The sequence below is a fragment of the Schistosoma haematobium genome, chromosome 6 (genome assembly GCF_000699445.3).
Source record: "Schistosoma haematobium chromosome 6, whole genome shotgun sequence".
Taxonomy (NCBI): Eukaryota; Metazoa; Platyhelminthes; class Trematoda; order Strigeidida; family Schistosomatidae; genus Schistosoma; species Schistosoma haematobium.
Genome location: NC_067201.1, coordinates 10,975,268 through 11,001,696, shown reverse-complemented (window position 1 = coordinate 11,001,696; position 26,429 = coordinate 10,975,268). Strand labels below are relative to the sequence as shown.

Genomic DNA, 26,429 nt, shown 5'->3' with positions numbered 1-26,429 from the left:
GACTGATCACTTTAAGGTTTGGATAGAGTTTCTTTTTTTTAGATGTAAAGTGTTTTAGGGCTGATCTGTGACAACCCTTGAACTAATGATAGTTTACGAATTAGTTGAGCGCATCGACCACTAGAAACTGTCATCAGCACCGCTGGGTTGGTGTCTGACGAAATATTGGAATAAATCCAGAAAGCGTGGTTGACTTTTGCCAAATTACATCATTTGTGACATAGGTAAAATTTCCGTCTTGTTGCTAAACAAAGACTGAATATTCTGTGCAGCGGTCCATTCTGTTCAACTGTATGGATGTAAAAAGAGGCCTCTGAAAATAAAAAAATATTTGTGGATTACTAGGATTTGATCATAGACGTGTTCGAATTCTCTATCACTTATTTTGAGATTACGGAATGAACAATGCTGGCGTTAGACACGGAGTGCGAGATAAACATGTCAAATTAGTTAGTAAGGTAGTGAGTCTTCATTGACATAAATGATTGAGATATGAATCATATCTCCCTAACCATAATCTATCGTAACCCGCTGTTTGCCGACTTGAGAGAAAGTTGGAAAAAAGCTAGGGGAGACCAAACCAAGACACGACATCAGTTCGTGAAGTCTCTGACTATTGGATAGAGACATTTAACATATGCAAACTACTCGGTTCAGATTCGTTTTATTACCGTTGTGGTGTGTGTTACTGATGTCGACAGATATAAGTATAATAACTATTATAGAAATAGATTTTAGTATACAATAGGTCTATTGTATGAAAAAGGTTAATAAATAACTTATGCACTTACTTTTAAACCTTTCAATCGACGACCTTCAAAATCAAGTACACAACGTTCTAAATTATTTGCACTTCTAGTAGCATCAATCATTGCATTGTGTAATTGTATTTCAGCCTTAAAGTCAAAATTAAAAATAGTAATATGATACAATACAACCTAGCCAATCTAGATTCTTGGTGATTGTTTTGGAGACTGTTGTATTTAAAGTTTCACATTACAGACTGACTTTAGTTAAACGACTATTAAAAACCAAGAGACACTGGACAACTGTTTTGCGCATTATGGGATTCTTCAGTAATGCGCATCCAAAACAATACAAAGGATGAAACCCAGGTTCTTTAGGCTTCAAGGCGAACCTTTTGTGGATTTCAACTGTCAAACTCTTAAAAAACTATTACCAATGTAACTGATTACGACCACGGTCTGGATGTTAAGCTCTTACAGCGAGACCTGAAGATAATTGGGTCTGGTTTTTGGTGGGATAGTTGGTGCACCTTTTTGTGAAGTCCCTTACTAAGATATAATGGTGCTTTCATGTTTTTAATAAGTGTCTAACAAATGTCAGTTTGTGATTTAAAACCTTAAATCCATAATCTGATGAACTTTTTTTCCCTATAACCTGTGTCTTATTTCACGACAAAACCCAATAATTAACCTAACAGTGACTTTATCAGTTCAAGAGTTTAGAAAATGATCAATGCCTAATAATAATAAGAATAATAGGCATTATTATTACTATGGGGAGTGGCCAGTTTTAAGTGATATATAGTAAGAATGATGTTCCTTTTTTGGTAAACACTAGTTTTCAATCATGAATGTTTACAATAGGGAAATTGTAAATGTTAGATTTATTCCACTATTACATTAGGTAGTTTATGGAAATGAGTTCAATTAGAGAAATGGCATAGAATTAATTTCTTTTTTTGTATGACTCATCAATCATTTGTAATCATGACCAAACATACACACACTAAAATGAAAACCAGGACCTTTTGACTATCATAGAGAATAGAATACCTTTCGACAACTATATATTTTGAAATACTACGATTTCATCTCTTCATTCCAACTATAGTTATTGATTTGAAAGTAGAAGTCTAGTTTGGTCAGTCTAGTGCGCGCGCGCGTGTGTGTGTGTGTATGAGAATAGCCACTCTTTTTTAATGTTGAGCAAAAGTGCATTATCTAGCGTTTTTAAGCATATTTTCCGTTCATTTTTAACGATTAAATACTACAAATAAGAGTATAATTTTTTGCAAGGGACTTCATTTCAATCATATCATGCTATATACATATATCTTCTATTAAAACAGGACACTAGAGCACATCCTAACTTGCTAGATGAAAACAACATTTAAAGTAAAAGTTAGAGCATGAAATGAAATTGTCATTGAAAGAATATAGTTCTTATACTCAACGTCTACCTATTAAATGAATGGAAGAATACTAGATATTACACACGTATTGACCATTGAAAGACAGATGTGCTATTAATTCACAGGCACGTATAATATCCTTCTAGTGTACTATGTTAAAATTGAACTTAGTGTTATTACTTATGAGAGGAAGAAAATATCGATGTACGTTTATGTTCAATCGAGTATAAGGTTTGCTTTTCGATAAACAACTATAGTGGCATGTTTAAATTTGTAAGAAATAATGTAGAAAATAACTTAAACCATCAACTTTTTCTTTACCTATCACATAATACATATTTTCAGTCTAAGTAAAGTAAGTTTACTCTTGACTATGTCAAATTCTCAATTCGAGGCAATAGATTAGTCAAATTATTCCTCAAGGTATATTTAAATGTGATCTTGTTAGTCTGAATGAATTTTTCTTGAAGAACGATTTAAAAATTCCTAATTTGCTCCATGTAAGATAATAGGTGCCAACTGCTAGAAAATCCTAAATTATGACAAACCAACCGTTTAATGACTCCAGGTAACAATGATTCATTAGCAAACATCAGTTTTTTGGTGAAATAGTCTACAAAAGTGAATTTCATACAATACAAAGGTGGTTGGAGGTAGTCGATAGGATACCCTGTATGACCTAGCTATCGAGCTATTTCGTCCTTGTCAGTAAAGTGTACCTGTAATCTTGAGTACACTGCAGCTTCTCGACGTATTCGACCACATGTCAATCAGTATCGCAATCTTTGACATTGCCACTGAGCTCTCCGAGCTTCCACTAAAATTTTCTAGGACTGAGACACTTGTGATTGACTGATTAATGTTATGTTTATTCAATGACTTAAGTGCTAATCAAATTCTATCGATCGACTCCCAATTTGACCATCAATATCATTTGCTCAATATACCACGAAGTATGCTAAGATATGTAGTGGTTGGAGAGAGTCTTACATAATCTATATTTATTCGAAATTTAGTCAATACTTTATAAATGATTATTTAGATATACACAAAGGATAAGACCCCATCTTCTTCACACTATTAGTGACTTTATCAATAAAAGAAAAACAAAATGAACAAAGTCGAACAGTATTGACAAACACACAGAATTGAATATACCATTTTAGGAAAATGAAAGCAGTCATCCATTTCAAACATAATATAAGCTCATAAAACCTAAAATGAACTATGAAAATAAACATATGATTATATGGTGTAATTTAACAAACTGTTGTTATTTTTTAAAAACAAAACATTGGAACATTATAAGTAAAGATTGATGATGGCTAGCAGTGGAATCCAGGATGCGCTTTTTGTCCTATTTGGGACTTGTCAGCTCGACGTACCTGAATCTCAGAGACTGATCAATTGCAGTCCTAATCATCAATGGGTAGATTCAAGTAAACAATACCAAATGAATTTCAAGTTCACCACATTGCACAAGCAAATGGCTATCAGAACTCAGTAGGTAAGTGGATAACGCGATGGCATTTGAAGCGAATGGTACTGAGTTCGAGTCTCAAAGTGAACATCAAATCTGAGATGCAAGCACATCTAGCTGACATTTCCCAAATAGGACGAAACATCCGTCCTGGATTACACTGCTTGTCACTATCCATCTTTGCTTATAATGCATGTGAATTAAAGTAATATAAAAAACTAATCAATTGCAGTCCTAGACATCAATGGAAAGATTCAAGTAAACAATACCAAGTAAATAAAAACACTGAAACCTTTTGTGTGCTTTTAAACAATAAAATATATTGCATGTGAATTAGATTGATTGGTCGAAATAGATGGTATTAAATTACAACGATAGACGTTCTTTGAAAATCTTGAAGTGTGTGTGTGTGTGTGCGCATATATAAGTAAATTCAGTGAACCAAAATAATTTACACCGAATTTCATAGTGAACAATAAATAAATTAGACTGTTTTTTTATGGAATGTAAATGTTAGAAATGAAAGAATGAAGATTTTAAGACTAGCTGAAAATGAGATTTGCCTTTTCATTAACATAAATTTGTAGAGATTATTCAATTGATAGATTAAATTAGAGATTGACTTATACCATTCAAATATTGGAAAATAGAAAACATTGGACAACTGATTTTAGACAGTAAACACTTATGACCCTATGTGGGATCAAGCATACATTGCCCAGGACTCGCGGTGAACATACCATTTATAAACAAACATGCTGAAATCCACCCATCTATATGTTATAACTAATGGTTGCTAGTTTTAAATCCGCCTTACATATTACTTACACATGGGAATGAAGAACCCCTACAATTCCTAAGATGTGAAATAAGAGCATAAAAGATTGATACAAAAGAAGATTTATTGATCTCAAAATACGTGACAACCCGAGTCAAAATTACACTCATTTATATATTAATTTTCAAACCCAATTGATTATTAATTCGGAAAAAATCGCTTATATGTCATTCTGAACATACTTTATGTTAATTCAATACCAAGAATATCATATCGCCCTACTGCCGGACTCCTCAGCAGTGCGCATCCAAGAATCTCGCAGGGGGCGACGTCGTGGATGCGCACTGCTGAGGAGTCTCACAATAGGACGAAACGGCAGTCCAGTGCTTCCAGGTTTTCCATGGTGGTCTAGCTTCAACTGACTCATGATCTTAACCATTGAGGTATTTCGAATTGTTTGGAGTTAAAAAGTAGAAACTATTGGTTACTGTAATATCTTGAAAAGAAACTGAATTATCAAGGTTGTGATTTGAGTGAAGCATTGATTTATGTTACTGATAGGGCTTTTTTCTATAAATAACCCAGTTGTCTGGAGATAACATATTAGCTAAGAGGTCTTTGAGTGTCGAGTTAAATCGTCGATGAGCTAATCAGACATAACTGTTCAGTGTTTATTTGGCTGAAGTCAATTCATAATGTTAAATTTAAATTTACCTTATCAGTATTTATGACTTTAAGAAACATGAATTGTTGATAAATTTTGTTGAATTGGTTCTACAATACTTTAATAAAATATACCATCGAGCAGATATTCGGAATTTTTAATCTTCATAAAGTAAATTTGTTACTTTCGAGATGGTGGAGAAGATCTGTAGCTCAGGTAAATGATTTTGGTGGAGTTCTATTCTCTGAGCTGAATGGTTTGGTCATGTAGCTTACATCGTTCTTCTGATTGACATCATCAACACAAAATTCAGGTAGAAGTGAAGTGTTCGAATTTCTCCATATATAACTCCCAGTTTGTCCTGTAGACCTCAACCTTGGCAGGCTGGCAGTCATATGTGGAGAAATTCGAACACTTCACTTCTACTTGAATTGTGTGCTGATGATGTTGTTCAGAGGAACGATGAAATCATCCAGCTCACAGAACAGACCTCCATCAAAATCTGTTACTTTCATTTGTGATTAGTTCATTAAAAGATTATTTTTCTTTCACATTCAAGAAATTTTTTTCATTTAAATACTACAAATTATCAATACAATGAAGATTTATAGGACGAAATGAAAGATTTATTGGTTATTTGTGACCGCCTAACGACACCTTTAATTTAATGTTAACTTATTATACAATTCATAAGCAGGAAAAATTCTTTCTCAGGATTTTTAGGTTCTCTAAGCTATATAGTTTAATTGAAAAGCTTTCATTGTCAACCTGAATAACATTATCAGCTCTTATTCCGTATAGAAAATAAATAGAAACTAATGATGTTCCCTAGAATGACAATGAAAACTTCTCAGTTAAATCATCTAGCTTGGACAATAGAAAACTCTAGAAAAGTGCAAATGAGTTTTAAATGTTCACTGTCATTTCATGAAACAAGAGAATACATTTTGGATATTATTCGAAAGAATTTGTTCTGTTTTTAATCATGTTAGCTTATTTATCATTTGATAATGATTTAACGCTATCAGGAACTCTCTCATATATGAATATTCTTGGAAATGGGAATCCAAACACTTTGATTAATCCACTTCTAATTAGTTAGCACTGCTGAATGAATTAAGAAGTTATTCAATGTTTCTATTACAAACTCAATATAAACCTTAGCGTTCTTATTATTATTGCATACTATGATTTACGATTCATTGACTTATTTCTTATTTCCAATTCATTCTTGTTCTAATTAATGTTGTTTATTAAAGTGTTATGGTATATAAGGGTTACTATTAAAAAGGATCATTTAAATAACTTGAGATTCAATCCCATTTGGATAAATCTGAATAAAGTATCTGAAAAATGGATATTAGAATATATTCATTAATCATATAATATATTTAATGAGTCTAAAACATGATAGTAATGAGTTGACTCAAAAGAAGTTTTTTTCAAATAAAATCTCATTGATGTTCAAGACAGAATACTAATAAAGGATGTAAGTAATTGAAGAATTTTCTAGTGTACCAGTGAAACAAATAAATTTGAAGTTAGATTCTTATATATGATAGCATCAAACGAAGAATCATTAGAAACTAAGAACTACTAGACATTTGTTTCGTCCTAATCCATAATTCCTCAATTGTGTAGACTTATGCTTTTGTCAGGAAAAGAACTCAATGTTATAGACAAAAATAGAAAGTGACCAGCAATGAAATCCTGGACGCACGTTTCGTTCTATCTGGGACTCGTCAGCTGGATCGCGGCAAACCTCACAGGATTTATATATGTCAATTGCAGTCTTAAACATTAACGGTAAGATTCAAACAAACAATACAAAATGAATTTAGTACTCAATATTATTTTGGTTTAGAAATAAACGTAATATTTTCCTATCCTTTCAGTAGTATTCATTAACTTAAATTTTCAATTTCAGTCTAATGAACGTAGTTTTTCAAAACTTTCAATTCAAACGACACAAAAACATGTGTGAGATTTAGATGTTAATTAGTGCAGTAAACAAAAAAAAGATCACAAAACAGTGCAATAAACAAATTATTTAGTAAAAAAACATAATTAAAACAATCAACATGGTTATAGAATCTTATTAAGTCATACCGGTTTTCCAGATGGTAGAATAACTGTAGCCTGCCAAACAGATTTGAAATGAAATATATATTGACATAATAATTAAGAAACGATAATAATAATGATAATAACAATACTAACGGTAGTCATGGCAACTTAAAAAATCATCCAAACACAAATCGAAAGATGGAAACAATATTTGTACAGTGAAAAAAAATCGTCGACAAAACTTAACTTACAAAACACAAAATGATATTGTAGAAATGAAACATTGAAAGGAAATTTGAAATTTACTCCATTGAAATTAGATTTTTGTGTGAAACATTTAAAATATCAATATAGGCGTTTTGAGTAGTATTGTATGTGTTTTAATATCATGAATATGGTTAAGCAATGTCAAAGATTGATTAAAGTTAGACATATACACCATAAGATGGTAGCTCATTGGTTGAAAGGTCAAGTATTTACAAAGGAATTGGGAGTACTAGGTTCAATTCCTCATGGCAGGTTAGTGAATAAATAGGGCTAAAATGTTGAAAGCTAGAATGAAACAACTGTTTAGTGCTTCATGGTTTCCGACCGATATCTAACTTAGGTCGATTCATAATATCAGTAATATTTAAAATATGTATATTTCCAACTGTTTTTACAGACAACGATATTACATGATTCTTCCATGTTTTTGAATAAACATTTTCACTTTTGTTATCATTTACATTAGGGGCAACATTTTATTACTTTATCTTATTAAAAATTGACTGATTAATCAATGGATTTAGTACATTCAATTTGTTATATTCAGGTTAAGATGCTTTCCCCTTTATCACATTTGATTAAACAACTCAACAATAAATATCACTACACTTCATATGATAGAATGTGAATCAATAACCGAGTAAGTGAGCATCTTTTCAGTCATTGCGTTTTTAAAGGAACAAAGTGTACAGTAAATGAATTATATATATATATATAATAAATATACAAACTTGTCACCGAACATCATATGAACATAACAATTGACAAAATAACATATGCAGAACACACATTGACAACAACAACAACTATTAAGTGTTTATACTTAATTGTTTGTGTTTTTAAAAAAAATTCCGGTGACTTTTCTATGTATTTTTAAAGTTTATAGGTGATCAACCAACCTTAGGTTGTTTCTAAAATTTAAACATAAAGAAAAAAGAAGAAATGAAAATCAAATGAAACTATTAAAGTAACTATTCTTTGTTCATTTTCTTTGATACTTTGTCTATATATACTACTGAATTTTATAACAATCTCTTATCAGAAGGGGTTTTGTGGAGATTTTAGAAATTTCATTGGTTGAAATCATATCGGCTCAGTGGTCTAGTTAGTTAAGCGTCTGGCTCGAGACTGATAGGTCCTGGGTTCGAATCTCGAGGGATGCGGGGTCGTGGATGAATACTGCTGAGGAGTCCCCAATAGGACGAAGCGGCTGTCCAGTGCTCCTAGGTTTTCCATGGTGATCTAGCTTCAATTGACTCATGATTTCAACCATTGAAATAATCTCTTAGACAAAATATCATCTTTTTCTTTTAAAAAAATACATCTTTCAGTGGTGTAAATAATAAGTATGCAATGATATGTGTTTGTGAAACTTGATAACATATACAGCTAACCATTTATTTAAACATCAGCCTGAATAGCTCAACGGTAGCGTCCTAGACTGTAAATTTGAGTGATGTGGATTCAAATTCCGCATTAAGAATTAGTTCATCCAAGATTGCACGTACATATTGATGGCAAATACTTCACCCGGAGCCCATCGAAGTGTGTACTACCGATTGTACGTCGAGGTGAAGAAGAAGAGGAATCGTGTATATGGTTAACAATCTCATCTTATAAAAAAAGAACCAGAATATGAAAACGATAACTAGCAAAATCTTACTGTTCTAGGGATTTCTCATGATTACTTCCAACCACATAACAAATGATTAAGTTAATTTGTACTGATAAAGTCACTTAGCATTTTACTAAAGGTATTATGAAAACAAAGAACAAATATCTGACAATTCTAATGTACAATACATCTTTTTTATTCATTCACAATTAATAATCTTAAATATTCGACTATAAACGAAAGTACTATTCGACTATTCGACTACTATAATCATAAAATATAAGAATCTACATCTTATTCATAAGGCTAGTAAATTGAATTAACGATATGAGTTTTAAGAGTGGATAATTTTAGAATCAATAAATTAATTGATAACAGCTACATATAAGTAGAATTACATTAGAGTACAATATTGATTAATCTTTTAATATCAGGTAATTGAAATTAGTCGACAGGATAACCCTATTTGATATAAGTTCTTGTGTTAATTATGATTAATTAAGAATGCACACTTACAATCTTAAAAAGGGTTTGATGTTCAGTTGATGATTCGAACTACCCCCCTCCGCCATTCAATTTCATAATTTAAGATATAGCCAATTAAACTATTCTAGATGGAAACTGATCTCATATATGATTAATTGTCAATAGATTTAAATCTACCATTTAAAATACTAAATAGAATCAGAAGAAAATTGATAAGTTTTATGATCATCACTTCTATTGTCACCAATGTCCTATTTTGTGCTTTTGATTGTAATAAAATAAGTTGTACTTTATATTTGTTTTTGTTGTTGTTGTTGTTGTTGTTGATAATTTAATGGGTAAAGTGATATACTTTTACAATTACTATCTAACTTGAAATATTAAAATATAACAGATAAATATATTGAATTACTGAATAGAGAAAGTAATCACGTAAATCCATAGAAAATAGTTGTTAAGGAGTTTCAGAAGGGATTTGTGGAGATTTTAGAGATTTCACAGATTGAAATCATGAGTCTATTGAAGCTAGACCATCATCGAAAACCTGGAAGCAGTGGACGGCCATTTCGTCCTAGTATAGGAATCCTCAGCAATGTGCATCCATGATCCCGCATCCTGCGATATTCGAACCCAGGACCTATCAGTCTCACGCCAGACGCTTAACCAACTGGACCACTGAACTGGCTGGGATCCAACGGTGTTAATGTCTAACTTCAACCAATCCACGAAGTTGCACCACCGTAGACCATTGTCTCCAGTGAGTTGATATCTTACAATAGACTTTGTTGAACTCCACTGATAACGGCTTCTCACTTTATTCATTCAAAAATTAAGGATATCAAATTCACTTGATGTCTTCGATTCCACTACTGGCCACCATCCATTTTTGCCTATAATGCTCGTGAATTAAGGCAATACGCATGATATACACATATGCCAATAAGAGACCGATCCATTTCAGTCCTAAGCATCAATGGGTAGATTCAAGTAAACAATATCAAATGAACTTCAAGTTCACCACATTGCACAAGCAAATGGCTATCAGAACTCAGTAGGTAAGAGGATAACTCCTTGGCGTTTGAAGCGAACGGTACTGGGTTTGAGTGGCAAAGTGAACATCAAATCTGAGATGCAAGCACATCCAGCTGACGTTTTAAATAGAACGAAACGCACATCCTGGATTACACTGCTAACGACTATCCATTTTTGCTTAAAATTAAGAACACTATTCTGACAAAGAACTTGTAGACAGTCTGTAAAATGTTTTTAAATCGTATAGAATTAATATACTCCGATTGCACAAAAATTTTCAAAGTTACGGAAGATTTAACTGAAACCTAATAGTCTAACACTAATGAAGTCAACAAATATCATGAATCAAGGAAATTAACAGCTTCAAATGCTGTTTTTCGTATAATTCAGAAATTGGATGAGAAGAAAAGTATGGATAGGAGTCACACAAGACCGGTTAATACAGGAAATTTGAATTGACTTTTAAAAATAGCCGATATATTTTTAAAAGTCAGTGAACAATGAATGGGCACTGAAATTAAAACAAAACTCTAAAGGAAGCTAGATCATTGTTAGTAAAGATTTGAATTACCCCCTGGTTAATATTTGGGATCGAATTTTGATTAGTCTTTGTTTGTATGATATAAACGGTATACCTGTTAAAGAATTTAACGGCTATCTAGACTCAGCAAATCAGTTTAATCAAAAGGTACTGGATTCAACTGCTACCCTCTATCCAACTATCTTCAAAATACGTGTGACTTAAGGGCAATAGCGGGGCAAACTCACAGGGTACACATATCCCAAAAGAAATTGACTAATAGCAGTTCTTATGGGCAATAACGGAAAAATTCGGACAACCCTTACAAATGAACAAGAAGTCCTAATCCATATACTAAAAAATAATGGTCTTTAACTGCTGCGTCACATTGTTGTAATCTTAGGGACGAATGTCCATCCAAGACAATTTTCAAACCGCATGATTTCAATCTATTAAACCATAATCAAAGGTAATGTGCTCAAACCCCAGTGGGAATATCAACACGAGTCTAGGTATGTCCAGCTGATGAGTCAAATACAGAATGAAGTGCGTGTTCTGAATTCCAATATTATTCACTACCGAAATCTACTTAAGATATTAAAAATTCTGTTGAAATCTCCATAATAATTGACAGTTAGATGACAAATTATGATTTATTGTACTTTCAACAATCATTTATTTTAATTTTATCTGTCAACCATCTCGCCTGATTTAGTCTTCAGTAATAAGAATAAATAGTTATTTAGTCTATATTATATTCACTAGATTTTTATAATTCTAATTTGATATTATTTGTATCCTTCGAGAATTCTATTGGTTCATGACTCGTTAAATAAAACGAACATTGAAACAATATTGACATCGTTATTGTTAGTGATAATAATAGAGATTTGTTAAAACGTTTAGAAGATTGAAGCAATACTTATATTGTAGAATCCATTACACACTTAGTTGAAACTAAAGTCAATTTTTCATAATTGTTTTATTTACATACTTATTTACGCCTGTTACTTCTCGTAGAAGAGCATAGGCACCCAACCAGCAATCTTCAATTAACTCTATCTGGGCAATCCATTCCAGTTGTTTCCCGTGGCTATTCATTCTTTTGATATCTACGTCCAATTTCCAGGTACATGTGTTATTCGATCCTTCATTTTTCCCTTCCCCTTCAGGATTCCATATTAGGGCCTGCCTCGTGATGCAGTTTGATGATTTTCATAATGTGTGTCCTACCCACCTCCAGAGTCTTTTCCAAATTTTTGCTTCAGCTAAAAGCTGCTTTATTTCCTCCCACAGTAGGTTGTTTTTGATGGTACTCAGCCAACAGATATTGAGTATCTTGAGTAGAAAATTGTTTATACGTACCAGTACTTATATGATGATTGTAGTAGTTCTTCAAGTTTAAACTCCGTACAGTAGAACTGTCTTGACTTCATTGAAAATTCTGACTTTGATGTTGGCTAACAGTTGTTTTGGGTTCTATATGTTCTTCAGTTGTAGTAATAGTCCCCTTGCTATGCCAATTCTTGCCTACACACCTGCATCAGATCATTCTTGTTCATCGATTATATTACCCAGGTATATAAAGCTTTTCACCTATTCCAGAGCTTCTCCATCAAGTGCCATTTGGTTGATGGCTAGTATGAGAATTCAGGACACGTTTCGTCCTATTCGGGGATTGTCATCTAGATGTACCTTCATTTCAGAGTTGATGTTCACAAGTGAATAGCTATCTGGACCCAATTTCTAAATGGATAATGCTCTGGCGTTTGAATTGGAAGGTACTGGGTTCAAATCCTTGAGTGATCATCAACACTGATATGCCGGCACAACTGGCTGACGGGTCCGGAATCAGACGAAACATGCGTCCTTGATTCCACTGTTAGCCATATTTTATGTATTCTTTATTTTATTTCTATATTTGCTTTATTAATACAAATTAATTTAAGTAAACAAACGGAGTAGTAATTACTATTACCGAATTCTATAGTCCTAAAAATAAATTAATATGGTTATCATCATTAATCATTGAAGAATACTGATTGTAAAGCATAAGTAAAAGCGTTTACTTCAAATATTAAGTAATTTCAGATAAACTACCATGAAATTATAGTACTGGGGCAAGCCTATGATAATTGCAATTTTGCTGATCAATAATTTGCAAGGTAAAACATCGATACAATAAAAGGCAAACAGAGTTGAAATCTTCCATAGACTCTTCTGTCTATGAATTTAAAAAAACAATGACATAATTAAATCATAGTAATAAATAGTATCCTCCTTCTCTAACCTTTAAAATGACCCAAAAAGAGTTATTAATTATTTACATTGCTCCTAGTTGGTATTAGGTATTCAGAGCTAGGATAAGGAAACTTAGAGTACGAGTTTTTATAACAAATTGGAATAAGCTATCAAACAAAATGCTCTGTAGCCATTTGAATGGATGAATTTTATGCATGTATACAAGATGAGTTGTCTGATTAGTTCATCCCTAAAATAGAATAACATAAGGTTAATGTTTGCTTCAGGATTGAGTGTTTAGAGACGAAACTGAGCATATGATACATTCACCACTACCATATTTACTCAATGATGACAAAAAAGTAAATTTTCGTTATCATTTTAAATATTTTAATTAATATACAATGATATGTCTACTTCTGCAGCAATTTGGAAGACTCTCCCGGTCTCCCACATTGTACAAGTATTCCATGTACCTAAATAAATGGTCGTTCTGGTTGTCAGAAGGGGCATCGGCCTCGTGACTTCCAAAGGAACTCGGCTTTCATCATGAGGCGTCATAGTTCTTCTAAATGAAGACCTTCTAACTCCCAGGGCAGAGTTTAAAAGGTTTGAATATTTTTTTCTGGTTAGCGTTTTTTTAGCGAGTTATTTTTCAACGGGATGGGGTCGCTAACCTCATGTCCAACCCTCCTCCTTTATCCGAGCTTGGGACCGGTAGTAGCCCCTGAAGGGACTCCAGGCGTGCATGTCTGAATTTCGCGCGGAAGCCTGAAACATTTAGTTTTTGATTCTGATTGACGCATCCTTATACTATACTTTTACATATAAATGTTATTTACTTTTTTAATTTCGAGCACAAACTTATCTCCTGTCGTCCCTTTTGATTGGCTTGTAAGTATATCATAATTTTACCCAGAATGTTATTATTAATATATTAACAATTAAAATCATAAAATATATGACCAGAAAGTTTTTTTCAACTATAATATGATCTATAAACATTGAACTATAAACTTTTTTTAAAACGTCCATCATCATAAATACAATAACTCTACTATTACTTAGATCGTTAATATCATTAACTTTAATTAACGTCTAATCACATTTCCTTTGGTTTTGAATAACTTGTTGATACATATAAACTCAGATCAAACCAAATGAAACCCTTATGGTTGAGATTCCTTATGATCCTTTGATGAACAGGGTGTTAGAATGCAGTGAATATTGAGGATGTTGGAACTCTTAGAATTATTTTCCCGAAGAAATATAATTATTAAGTTATAGTATGCTGTGAGCTACTCAGATTGACATAAGTAGTAGATGATGTTAGTCGTGAACAGAATGTCTGGCAGCAGAGAAACAAGAGGATCAAACAGTAAAGAATGTAAACAAAATGCAATTTGTATGAAAATGCGAGAACAATGAAATCTGAGTCATTATGAGACAACTGATGGACATTTCGCAAATTAGATATTTACTATTTGATTGTTGGGTTTTAGTAACAAGTCCTGTAATTTTGTGTCAAGTACCTTCGATTGTCTTCACTCGTGTTCTTTACACTACAGTAGGATTATTATATTTCTATAGTCTTAATACTGTAAACGTCTATTTAACCCATAAACTAATGTTATATACTAACCTTCTTTAAATTAGTAATCAATTATTTACGTCTACCTTAGTTCTCGATCAGTTTTCGCTTGGTTGTGCAAAAACTATGATTTCTTATTTAAGGTATGATTTCATCTGTTGATCAACGTATGTAGTAAGTTCATGTTTGGGTTATGATGCAATCTGTAAAAAATAATAGATCTTGTTTGCTTAATGTTTTTCTACTTCTGTTTGGCTACTAGAATAGAAGGAAACCCGCTAATGGATCAACAAAAATAAAGATATTTGCACCTATCACTCAAAGTTGTTTGTTTTTGGTCAATAAATGCTTTGGATAAGTAGAAGTTTGGTGATCTAACAGTCATGAAGTGTATCTATATTATTAGACTATATCTAATGAATCAATTAAGGAACATATAAAGAGGGTGAGGATCTTAACAATTAACATCATTACAATAAAAATAACCAAAGTTTCTTTAAAATTCATAATCACTTACCTCTCTAGATGATTGTACTGTACTGGATCGTTCCAATTTACGCATATTCATAATCTCTCTTCTACGTGCTGCACTTTCAGCTTTCAAACTGTTCTTATTTAATTAAAAAACAAAAAGAAAAGAGAGAAAATATGGAAATCAATATCAAAACATTTTTATACAATACCTACTTTAATATGTTTAATTTCTTCACCATAAGCAGCTAATGGATTTACAACTTTACCAACAATTCGATCAATCTAATAAAACAATTAATTAATTAAATAAGAAAAATAATGAATCGAATATTCTTTTTTTACTTCAGTATTACGATAATCTTCAAGTGTAACGAAATATTCGGATACTTTTCTTAAAGCATCTGATGTAGTTCGATTGATTTGTTCTTTATTTGAATAATCTAGTAGAATACGTGCAATTTCATCACCTATTATATAAGAGTAATAGAATTTATCAATAATTATGATAATGAGATGTTGAAAGGGAAAAGGAATAAGGAGAGAAAAAGAGAGAGTGTGTGTGTGCATGTGTGTGTGTGTGGGGGAAGAGATATTTTTGACACTTACCATTATTTCTTAATTTCGATGTTCGCCTTGTATAACTAACAAGTTCAGCGCATAAATTACCAAAAAATGTTTCAATTTCATGAACACGTTGATTAACAAATTTTGATTGATTTTCACTGAAATAAATAAATAAATGAGAATTATGGGTAAATATCTTTCATGGTATTGTGGATAACAATAGAACTCAAGGAAATATATTTGATCCTATTTGGTACTTATTAGCTTAAGTTTTAAAAAATTAAAACAAAATGTGTTATGGATTTTAGTGCTAGTCATATCAATCAATCAGTCAGTCAATCAGCTACAACGTAGGACCAGGCACATATGTGCATCTGTCCAAGTTGTCATACTTCATTAGCACAACAAGATGAACACCGAATTCATAGAAGTGGTGGAAATATATGAAAGAGAGATTGTATATAAGGATATAGTACAGGAAGAAAGAATTAGTTCGTAGAAAGAAAGATATGAAGCGATTTTAATCTCATAGTTTAAAAGAAGACAAAGAGTGTATATACGTACGCTATTGTGATTGATTCTGAATCATATAGCATACAAATTAAATTTTGTGGTATAAAGGTATACTAAAGCAATTTACTCAAGATGTACATATGATAGAAGAAGTTAATTAGTTCTAATTCTGAATAATAACAATGTGAAATTACAAATCCTTATAAATAAAGTCAACCGGTAAGTGGCCTTGAACAATATAAATTTCATTGTAAATAATCATCAACATCAACTTGATAAGAACAATTAACAAAATTTTCAATGATGGTTCAGTTTAGATTGACTTATGAATTCAACCATTATTATTACTATGGTCTCCACAAATTCCCATTCTGATAATCATCATTTGCTCATTAGTGACTAGCCTCGAGATGTATTTCCTGGAGTTCTAGTGAGGACTTGTGAACAGTGGAGTCCAATTCGTGTCGGGTGAAGACAGTTCTCCAATTAAGAAAATGGGTGAATGGTTACGTAATATCACGAATCGATTGAAGTTAGACAATAACACCTCTGGATACCGGCTCAGTGTGGCCTAGAATTTAGGCGATCACACTCGAAACCAAAACTCCTGAGTTCGAGTCCCGTGTGTGTGGGTCATGGATGCACACTGTTGAGGAGTTGCTTGCTAGGACGAAACGGCAGTCCAATGCTTCCAGGTTTTCAGTGGTGGTCTTGCTTAAATCGACTCATGAATTCAAATATTGAAATTGAAATAATTAAGAAATTGGAACAATAACAATGATAGTATTAGTTGTTAGAAAACCACACACAGGAAATTTATAGCTCGAAAGGACTGAACGAACGAGTGAATGAATGAACTATGTGAATAAAAGGTCCAAAACAAAAAGTCATAATAAACATTAAGGGTAAGGTTTTTAAAATATGAATCTATATGATCTACAACGATTTAACTCAATCCATCACACTCGGCATCTTCAAAAAATCGACTTTAATTATGTCCTGTGCCTAATCTAAAAAACATTTAAGTTCCAATATAGCTCACACTGACGAACGATGACTTGCTGATGAACAGATTTCAATTTCAACAATCGTAGACGTTTAGTCAAATTATTGTAATGTAAAATAGAATAGTGTATCAATGAACACGGTGAACAGACGTGTGTAATGGATGTCTCAACTGACTGATTCATCAGTCGATTTATTATTTCTGCCAGTTACTGAAGACCCAGCGACAAGAAAAATCCGAAAGATTTAAATCAGTAAAATAACTGTGTAAGGAAGATTTCTTGTTGCTTACTGTAATAGGGTTTGGCTACAAAAAGAAATTTCCAATGGAAAACGAAATGTCTCAACTGTTACCACGATTGCATAAATAAAAGGTATGGTTGCTAAGTGATACCTTCAACTCCATTCAAACATATACCTGTGTTATTTAGCAAGTTGTATGCTTCAACCGATACAGTAGGAATTCAGTGGAACCCGAATTTTACACTTTCGTTTAAATTCTGAGACAATCTTTAATAATATTCATTTAGGCATACCAACAAACATCACATAGATTTAAAATAAAAGATACTACTATTCAGTTATTCAGATAAAAGCTGAATTATATATATATATATATATATATATATGTATATATATATATAATTACGATTTAACAAATGCTTTTGCTTTTAAACCTTGAAAGGCTGGGACCACCAGGGATATCAGTTACAAAGCCAACTGGTAGGTGAGATATGTTGATGGGTGTATGCTATCGTTCGTGGTCTGGATTGATTATCCAAAAGCGATAGACATACGCTATTAGTTAAAAATTTAGTTTGATTTCCTTGAGGAATAAATATTTTTGTTAATGAGAGAGATCGTGCATATATTTCGATTCATGTTAGCCAATAAAATCTTCTTATTCAGTGTTGGTCTTCTACTTATATATCTGATTGTCCTCGTATATGATAAGCATGTGTATCCAGACCAGGCTTGGACAAATGTCCTACATAATACATTCCATGGCTAATAAAAGACCATGGCTATCACTCTGGTGATTGCCAATCATTAACGAGTTTATAGAGATAAAACCTAATAACTTCCATAAAATTGTATACTCTACATAAAATGGTGACTTGAATAACTCAACGTTTAAATAAATAATTGTTTATTGATTTAAACAATCCTGAACAGATTTAAATTATAACAAAAATGTTTATATAGATGCGGGTGGATCCGGTTTAATAACATTACTACTCACAGTACTACAACTACTACTAATTAACACATCATTATTATAACTACTATTATACTGGTAATTACTACTTGAGGATTACCAAAATGTAATAGTGAACTCAAAATCACAAATCTGAGATAATTGTTACTCCAATAAAGTAGATAGATAAGTAGCTAATAACAAATAAAATATTTCCGATTGATATTATAAATGGATCAATGTTAGACAACAATTGAAAATTTGGAAGTACTAAACAATCGTTTCGTCCTAGTATGGGACTCTTCATCAGTGTGTATCCACAATCCCGCATCAATCAATTCATGATATCAATCTAAACTCAACAATCTTCATAAATAAAATATTATCATTTATAATGATACAAATGATCATTATGTAAGATAGGAAAATTAAAGATATTTCATCTTTAGTTATAATATTAGATTACATATACATATTTTTATTAGATCCATGTTGCTTTAAATTTATATACGAATAACCTGATATAATATCAGTTTTAATTTGCATGTTATTACTTAGTAACAATACTGTTTAATTCTTCCCATGTGCAAAAAATAGGTGTTTTCATTTTGAAAAAATTATATATATATATATATATATATATATATATATATCAATATTAAAGTTTGGAAATAAAGTTATTTCAACAGTTATTTACTTAGAAATTATTTGTAATATTTATCACGATCACCATGGTGATTGATATGAGAGAAGAAATATATTTTTAGCAGTAATCAATAATGAAAATGATTAGCCCACAGTTTAACTAACATAATATTGATTAGATAATTCAAAACAAGGATACTGGTATAAGTGTTTATGATTATTTATTTGATGGAATTTGTTAGACGATAGGATATAATCAATAGGATATCCTCCTTGACCTAGATTTCGTGATAATTGACACTAATCATCTAGATTTACTTGTAATCTTATGGGAGATAATGTTTCGTATAGGGATTTGAACCTTCCTCATCCAGTTTCACAGTCTGAGTCGTTATCATTTAACTATTTAAGCTGTGACTGACCTCATTTAGAGTTGATACGTTTACAACAACTATTCAGCAACCGGTCCAATTTAGTGATGATCTATGTCAACTAAATCAGTGGCTACAGTATAACTTATCCGACAGAATTCGACAAGCGCTTAAGACTAGATAAACATGAGAATAGTCACTACTGAGTAACCAGTCAATTTTAAACTTATCAAAGTTCACCAGCCAAGTTTTAATTTTATCGATAAGTGAGTTCATTGTAAAATTCGTATACACTAAATAACATGTGATCATGTTTATTTTGAGGAATGATATTTTTTATGTATGTGTGTTTCATTTTAATGCAAGAAAAAACCCATTCTCATGGTGGTTATGTTGTCTTCATGTACCTTACTTTAAAAAATCATTGCGATCAGTGATTGGTTATTAGCCAACCACATCGTATAATTGCGCATCATTTTTAACAATCAGCATCCTATTCATTTAACTTAACAACCTAAAATGTGTGAAACATAACAAATCTTAAAAGTTATTCTCCTTATAACAAACAGTAAACAGCATATAATTCTTTTTAAATAACATTTATTTGGAATTTATTTTCATTCAAGACCAAAATCAATCGAAGATCCATTGAAAACTAGATGACACTAGATAACTATGCTAACAATAATATGACGACATGAACCGATACGTATACGTGTCATGTTGTACATTGCTTATAACTGACTTCTGTCCACGAACAAACTATATGGAAATGTAACATCACAATACACTATTTCTGTAAACCATTTGCACTTTTATTACCAAAATGAAATCGTTATTTTCTTGGAAATAAGAACAGAACAATATAATTCATTGTAACAACTGAAGTAAAGGAAGTGATAATACTGTATATGACTGAAAATTCTACAATTCCATTCAGTTCATACAAACTGTTAATCTCTGAAGATATTTAAATTTGTTTGATGGAATTCTGAAACATTAACCTATATCTGAAAAAAAACAAGTGGTTTTATTATCATATCACTAACCTCAGTGTATTTTTCTAATGCGAAATGAAGAATAAATTAAACCAAACGAACTAATCTAGTGTAAACCGTTGAAATTACTGTTATAATGAAACGGATATAGTAAAAGTTGAAACCAGTTTTTCGAATTGTTATTTATTGTAATTTTATTGTATAATTTCCTAATAACTAGATCACCATGTATATGTATTCCATTAATCATAAGCTCTCCGTAAACTATCCCTAATTTGTTCACATTCTACTACTGAAGTCTCCTCTATTCTAACCTGCTTTTTCCATGTTCAGATGTAACTGTTATTTTTCATGTTATGATATGATGTGGGTCAGTCTGTCTGTGTATAAACCACGTCTGTTTGATACATAAATATCGTAGAGGTTGGTTGCTACTTCTGAACTTGAGGCTTGTGGTATAGAAGAGCTAGAAAGTAGTGAACTAGTAGAGACCTAGCTGCCAGTTCAAGGTCGAAAGTGCTGGTTGGGCGTGTACATGAAGCACTAAGCTATCAAGTAAATAGCAGACCAAATTGGAATCAGGATTTCGATTAGTAACTGGGCACTTGAATTCGGTTAGCGAACCCTATGACATTACAAGTACAATTGCATAACCCGTTAAAATAATACCTATGGTAAATTATATTCACTTGTAACACGAAATGTCAATTATTACCGTCTTCAAAATAACTAAGAGGTCTCCACTGCTTTTTTCTGATCATTAGTCCCTCTTTTTTAAAGTATCTGTTCTTTGTGAGAGTAAACAAGTGTATGCTTGGATGATTTGTATGCAATAAACTCGAACCACAGTTGTAAAATCGGTAGGAACTATTTACAGACATTACAAGAAGTCCACTATATGGTCTTCGATCGCTACCAAACTACAAACAACCTCAGCTTATTACTACAATTGTTTATAATCATAGGGATAATGCATGAATAATATCAGCTCATGAAAACAGGAACCCACGAAAGTTTCTGTATTAATATTCACTTCAGTCTTCCATGTCGTCACTGTCGATTCGACGGAAATTAATTCGCATCAACCGACAAAACTAGTCATTTATTCTATTGAGATACAGTGGGTACCAAAATGGAAACTGAGAACTGACATTTATATACAATACACACAGCTGTGATTTGTGTACGCTTTGAGTCGAAAATAAGAACGATAAGAGGTACTTCTAAAACGATACTAGATCCATCATGATTCGAGGGATTGTTACCTAACGCACAACGATAATCCAAGCAAATGGAATTAGTCTCAGCACATACGAACGCCTTATATTGGCTTTTATAGAGTACCAATATAAAACGTAATTCAGAAGATAAATGTATATTAAATCAATTATCTTACTACAATCTCTATATCTGCATTACTTATAAAATTGTAAGCAAAGATGGATAAAGGCTAGTAGTGGAATCCGAGAATCGCAATTCGTTTTATTTGGGATGGATGTACCTGCATCTCAGAGTTGATGCTCACTCGGGGACTCGGGCCGAATCTAGGATCCTACTGTTAGCCACTGTCCATCTTTACTTACAAACTTGTGGCTTGAGGCAATATCGAGGCAGCCCGCACGGGGTGCCTAAACAATAATGGAAAGGCACACGCAAAATAATGCCAAGTGAATTAAACTTATAAAATTGGTCAAGAAAATAACACAAGGCTGGAAGATTATTCTCAGAGTTACCATATGAGGTTAATTAAAATAAGCATGTGAATGCCAATTATTTATACTATAGATAAAAATGAACACTTGTTGCCTTAAGTGCCAAGGTTTTGACAGATGGAGTCCATCATTAAGATTAATATACGACTTCAACGTAGAAAATTAACGTACGCAATATGAAGTTTGACCAAGCAAGCAAATCTACACTTGAGAGTTTGCAAAAATAGCGTAACGAAACATCGATGTCTTATGGTTGTTAAACTTTAAACATGATATGAATTACTGAAAAAATTGTAACGAACTGAACATGTATGTTCACTACTGCAAGTGGATACGTTGGTAACATTCATAGATGTACATAACCAACTGAGCGACTTTGCTTTCTTGCTGGTTCAATAGCAAATGACAAACTTTACTGTCAGCTTGACCACTGCGACATATATACTTCCCGCATGACTCAAGTCCTCATTGTTTTGAAGACAATTTAAGATGATATGAATTAATGTCATACTTAACATCACAATAAAAATGCAGGTCCTGAACTTGATACTGATCTTCCGTTTGTCATATTTTAGAAAAATTAGAACATTTGGTACACCTTGAATTCCGAGAAAATAAAAGCCAAACAACTGATCACATTGAGACAGGATTTGTATTCTGATAGACAGGACTGGTATTGCTTTTAGTCTAAATCCAAATGCATAAAGTGTTTTAAGACATAAGGTATTCAATCTTATTTTATTCTCTGGTGGAAGAACCTAAAAACTTTGTAAGAACTAAAGTATTTCAGTTTTATTTAAAATGTATCGGTAGCAAATAATAAATGATGATTTAATCTATTGATGGTCATCTTCATCTTTGGATAACTTATGGCTGAAGTGAACTGGAATTTCTCAGGGACACATAATACGGGTTAACAATCAACAATGAATACAAGTAGATAATAATAATATTAATGATCTTTGATATAATGGTCTGGAGATTGAATAGTCTACAAAAGAGGTTATCATGAGATTAACAAACCATTACTGTCTCAGTCATTGTAATTGAAGAATGTTAACCATTCCTACGAATCCAACGAAATAAAAAGAGCAGAGACAGAATGCACACAGCGTTTTAAAAAAATTACTTAATAAATTCGGGAATCAGCAGAAAACGTAGAGAGGGAAACATAAATGAAATAACCATATTTATTAGTAACTAATTATTCTGGTTTACTAAAGAAAATATTTTAGGTTAAACGATGTTCAAAAACGTTGTCACTCGTAAAGATGGGTTAATTGTGATTTTGAACGGAAGGTGTTAAAAGAGCAGATAAATATCATACTGGATCTATAACAACCCCCTGGTTAGTAAATTTTAATCACTATTCTAATAAAACACTGATATCCGCGGTCTACTTTAACTAACCAAAGCAACATGAATTGAAAGTTTGTTTCAATATGTACCAAGTGACAAGAAGAAGAAAGAACAAGATATAATCACTGAAGCACTAAATCCAAAAATATGTTACAGTCAGTCTTATTAGACAGAATACTGTTTAGAAACGTAAAACAAATTAGTCCAATCCACATAGTATCAGGTATATGTGGCTCACGAAACTCCACGTCATACAATTTGGACAATCTAGGCTTATTCTAGGCCTTTATTTAAGTTTAAACTAAGGTTTGCAGGTACAAAGATTAAAAACAAAAAGCTGACCATTTTCTAAGAAGATTCATGTCAAACTATTATATAGTAAAAACGCCGGTGTTTGGTGAACAATATGTAAAACATTTGGTCGTACATTTCTCTATCATGACTACAGTCACTAACTGTGACATTTGCACAACCTAATGATTCTTTTGTACTTGATTGCCCGTATGTTACGAAGCTCAAATATAATACGTTCATTTGTGCTCATCTAGTTCTACCTGGCTTAAATTGCACTAATTTGGAAGTTCTTGAATAACGAATTGATCCGAGTACTTCTAATTATTACATTGACACCACGATTGAGTCAAATCTTGGACAGTTGGATATTAATTAAGTGTGGGTGACTTGGAAGACTAAATGGAGATGTTTGAAATCTGGTGTATGACAAAAAAAGACACTAAAGATGATAAATTTACAGCTTATTTCCTAGTATTAATCCGTAAAGAAGTTTATAATCTGCTAAATAATCTAGCTTTTTCAGAAAAACCAATTTCACTGTTATATGAATTTATCAAAGAACTGCTACTCAGTGATGTGAAGTGTGCTAGCTTCGAATGCAGATATATGTCGTACAACAAACAATTGTGGAAGACGTCATAGGTCAAAAAATTATCCTTCGAATTGGGCTCTATGGCCAGCATCGCCTGAGGCCCGGCAGAAAATTCATGAAAAATATTGTGGCTCATTTTTCGGCAGATACTGTGCACTTATCGTCACTGATTCTTTTTTCATGTAGCCTGAACCTTTTTTCACAACTTCACCAAAGTCTAACTCCACAACCCAAGTGTAAAGGAACGTTTATAGTCGAAAGGGGGGATCCTATGGCATTAGCAACTGATAATAGCTCTCAATTTTCTTCAGACACAGTCACTATCTGGTTGGGTGTTGTGGATTGTAGACATTTTTTAACTGCTCTCAGTCACCCTTGTTCTAGTGGTCAGGCGAAAAATTCTATCAGGACATTAAAAACGGCTATTAATCTTATATCTGCTTCAACATTTGATGAAATAGAGAGAGTAGTAATCACACTTCTACTGCAATATAGAAATGCTAGGCATCCCGTAACGTAACAAATTTCATCAAAGTTATTAAAAGGAAGGATGCTTTATCCGAACATGAGGTGTTTAGGGTTTCCAGAAGTTATATGTTATCGTATAAACTATCTTCGACTAGCCACGAGAATTGTGGTGAAGAATATTGGAAAGTCTATATTTCGAATCCTAGATATCAGTTATTTGAATGCGCACAACCGAAATGTAGATCAAATACAATCCCAGGAACCATATTACGCAGAGCTTACATCTAATACACAGTCGGATAGACATACGATGAACCTAAGGAGAAGTACAATCTAATACAGAAATTTGGATTCCCATTTAAGCTGTGGCGGATGTGGCACTTGTACGAACTAATGATCCCTTTCTACTTAAATGCCCGCATATTACAAATTCCAAATATAAAATGATCATTTGTGCTTAAATTGACTTAAATTGCATTAATTTGGGAATGCTTAGTAAGTACATTAATTAGAATATTTCTAATTATCATACCAACACACAAACAGTATACTATTTACCATAGTTTCAAGAGGCTAACTTCAAGGTGTTTAGTTGCCCGATTTTTACAAACTGCCAACTTTCACCTGAGTTGGTTCATGAAAACTGTCAAGAGATCCAGTGTTTGAAGAAAACAAGCATCACTAACTTAAATCAATAATCCTGATATCCCTAAAGTGATTGTTCAATCAAGTGACAACGAAACAAAAAGCGAAACGAGATTTTATAAAATAAAAAAGATTTGGTTGGCGTATTACAAAAAGAGCAATTTGATATTTTGACATAGAATTATAACAATAATTCACCATCGTCAAAGGATGACTAAATGACGTGAAGCTTTGTGGCAGTTGCTACATACACTAACTAGATATTCACGTTGTGTATAATCAAGGTCATTAAAAATGAAAACGATTTCAACATATAGCACATTTAAATGTAATAACTACGCCACGTGTTACGAGGCTAGTTGCATTACGAATATTTAAGACATGCTGTGTGAAATCGACAGGACCACGTCTTTATTGAGCTTTTTTATGAAATAACAACGTTTTGATGAAATTTATGAAATCATACTCGTATATTATAGCTACTCAAAGTAATACTATTTCAATTTTTATCCATTTGAAATAAAAAATGACAAGAATAGATACAAAAAGTGCGAAATAATCTATGCGAATATCAAGTGTGATAGAAATTACCATTCTTTAATTTCTGATACTCTGTGAACTCTAGCATTTGGACCCATTGTGCTTGACATAATTATGTGTGTGAAAACGCGCAAGTCAAAAATGAGTCTTTG

General features: G+C 32.3%; 1 protein-coding gene across 2 annotated transcripts in view; it reads right to left on the bottom strand.

Moving 5' to 3' along the window:
- Positions 1-26,429, bottom strand: part of COX11_5 (Cytochrome c oxidase assembly protein cox11, mitochondrial) — a gene marked incomplete at its 5' end in the record, with an annotated part of 29,939 nt that extends 3,510 nt beyond the window's left edge. The window contains 6 exons of one of the 2 annotated variants that reach the window (XM_012937009.3): positions 792-896; positions 15,417-15,509; positions 15,587-15,655; positions 15,716-15,840; positions 15,980-16,095; positions 26,329-26,387. In XM_012937009.3, the coding sequence (XP_012792463.2) occupies positions 792-896; positions 15,417-15,509; positions 15,587-15,655; positions 15,716-15,840; positions 15,980-16,095; positions 26,329-26,387 (567 nt within the window). Of the gene's footprint in view, positions 1-791; positions 897-7,436; positions 8,326-15,416; positions 15,510-15,586; positions 15,656-15,715; positions 15,841-15,979; positions 16,096-26,328 lie in introns of those variants that run through there. The other variant, XM_051216843.1, reaches the window with a different exon arrangement.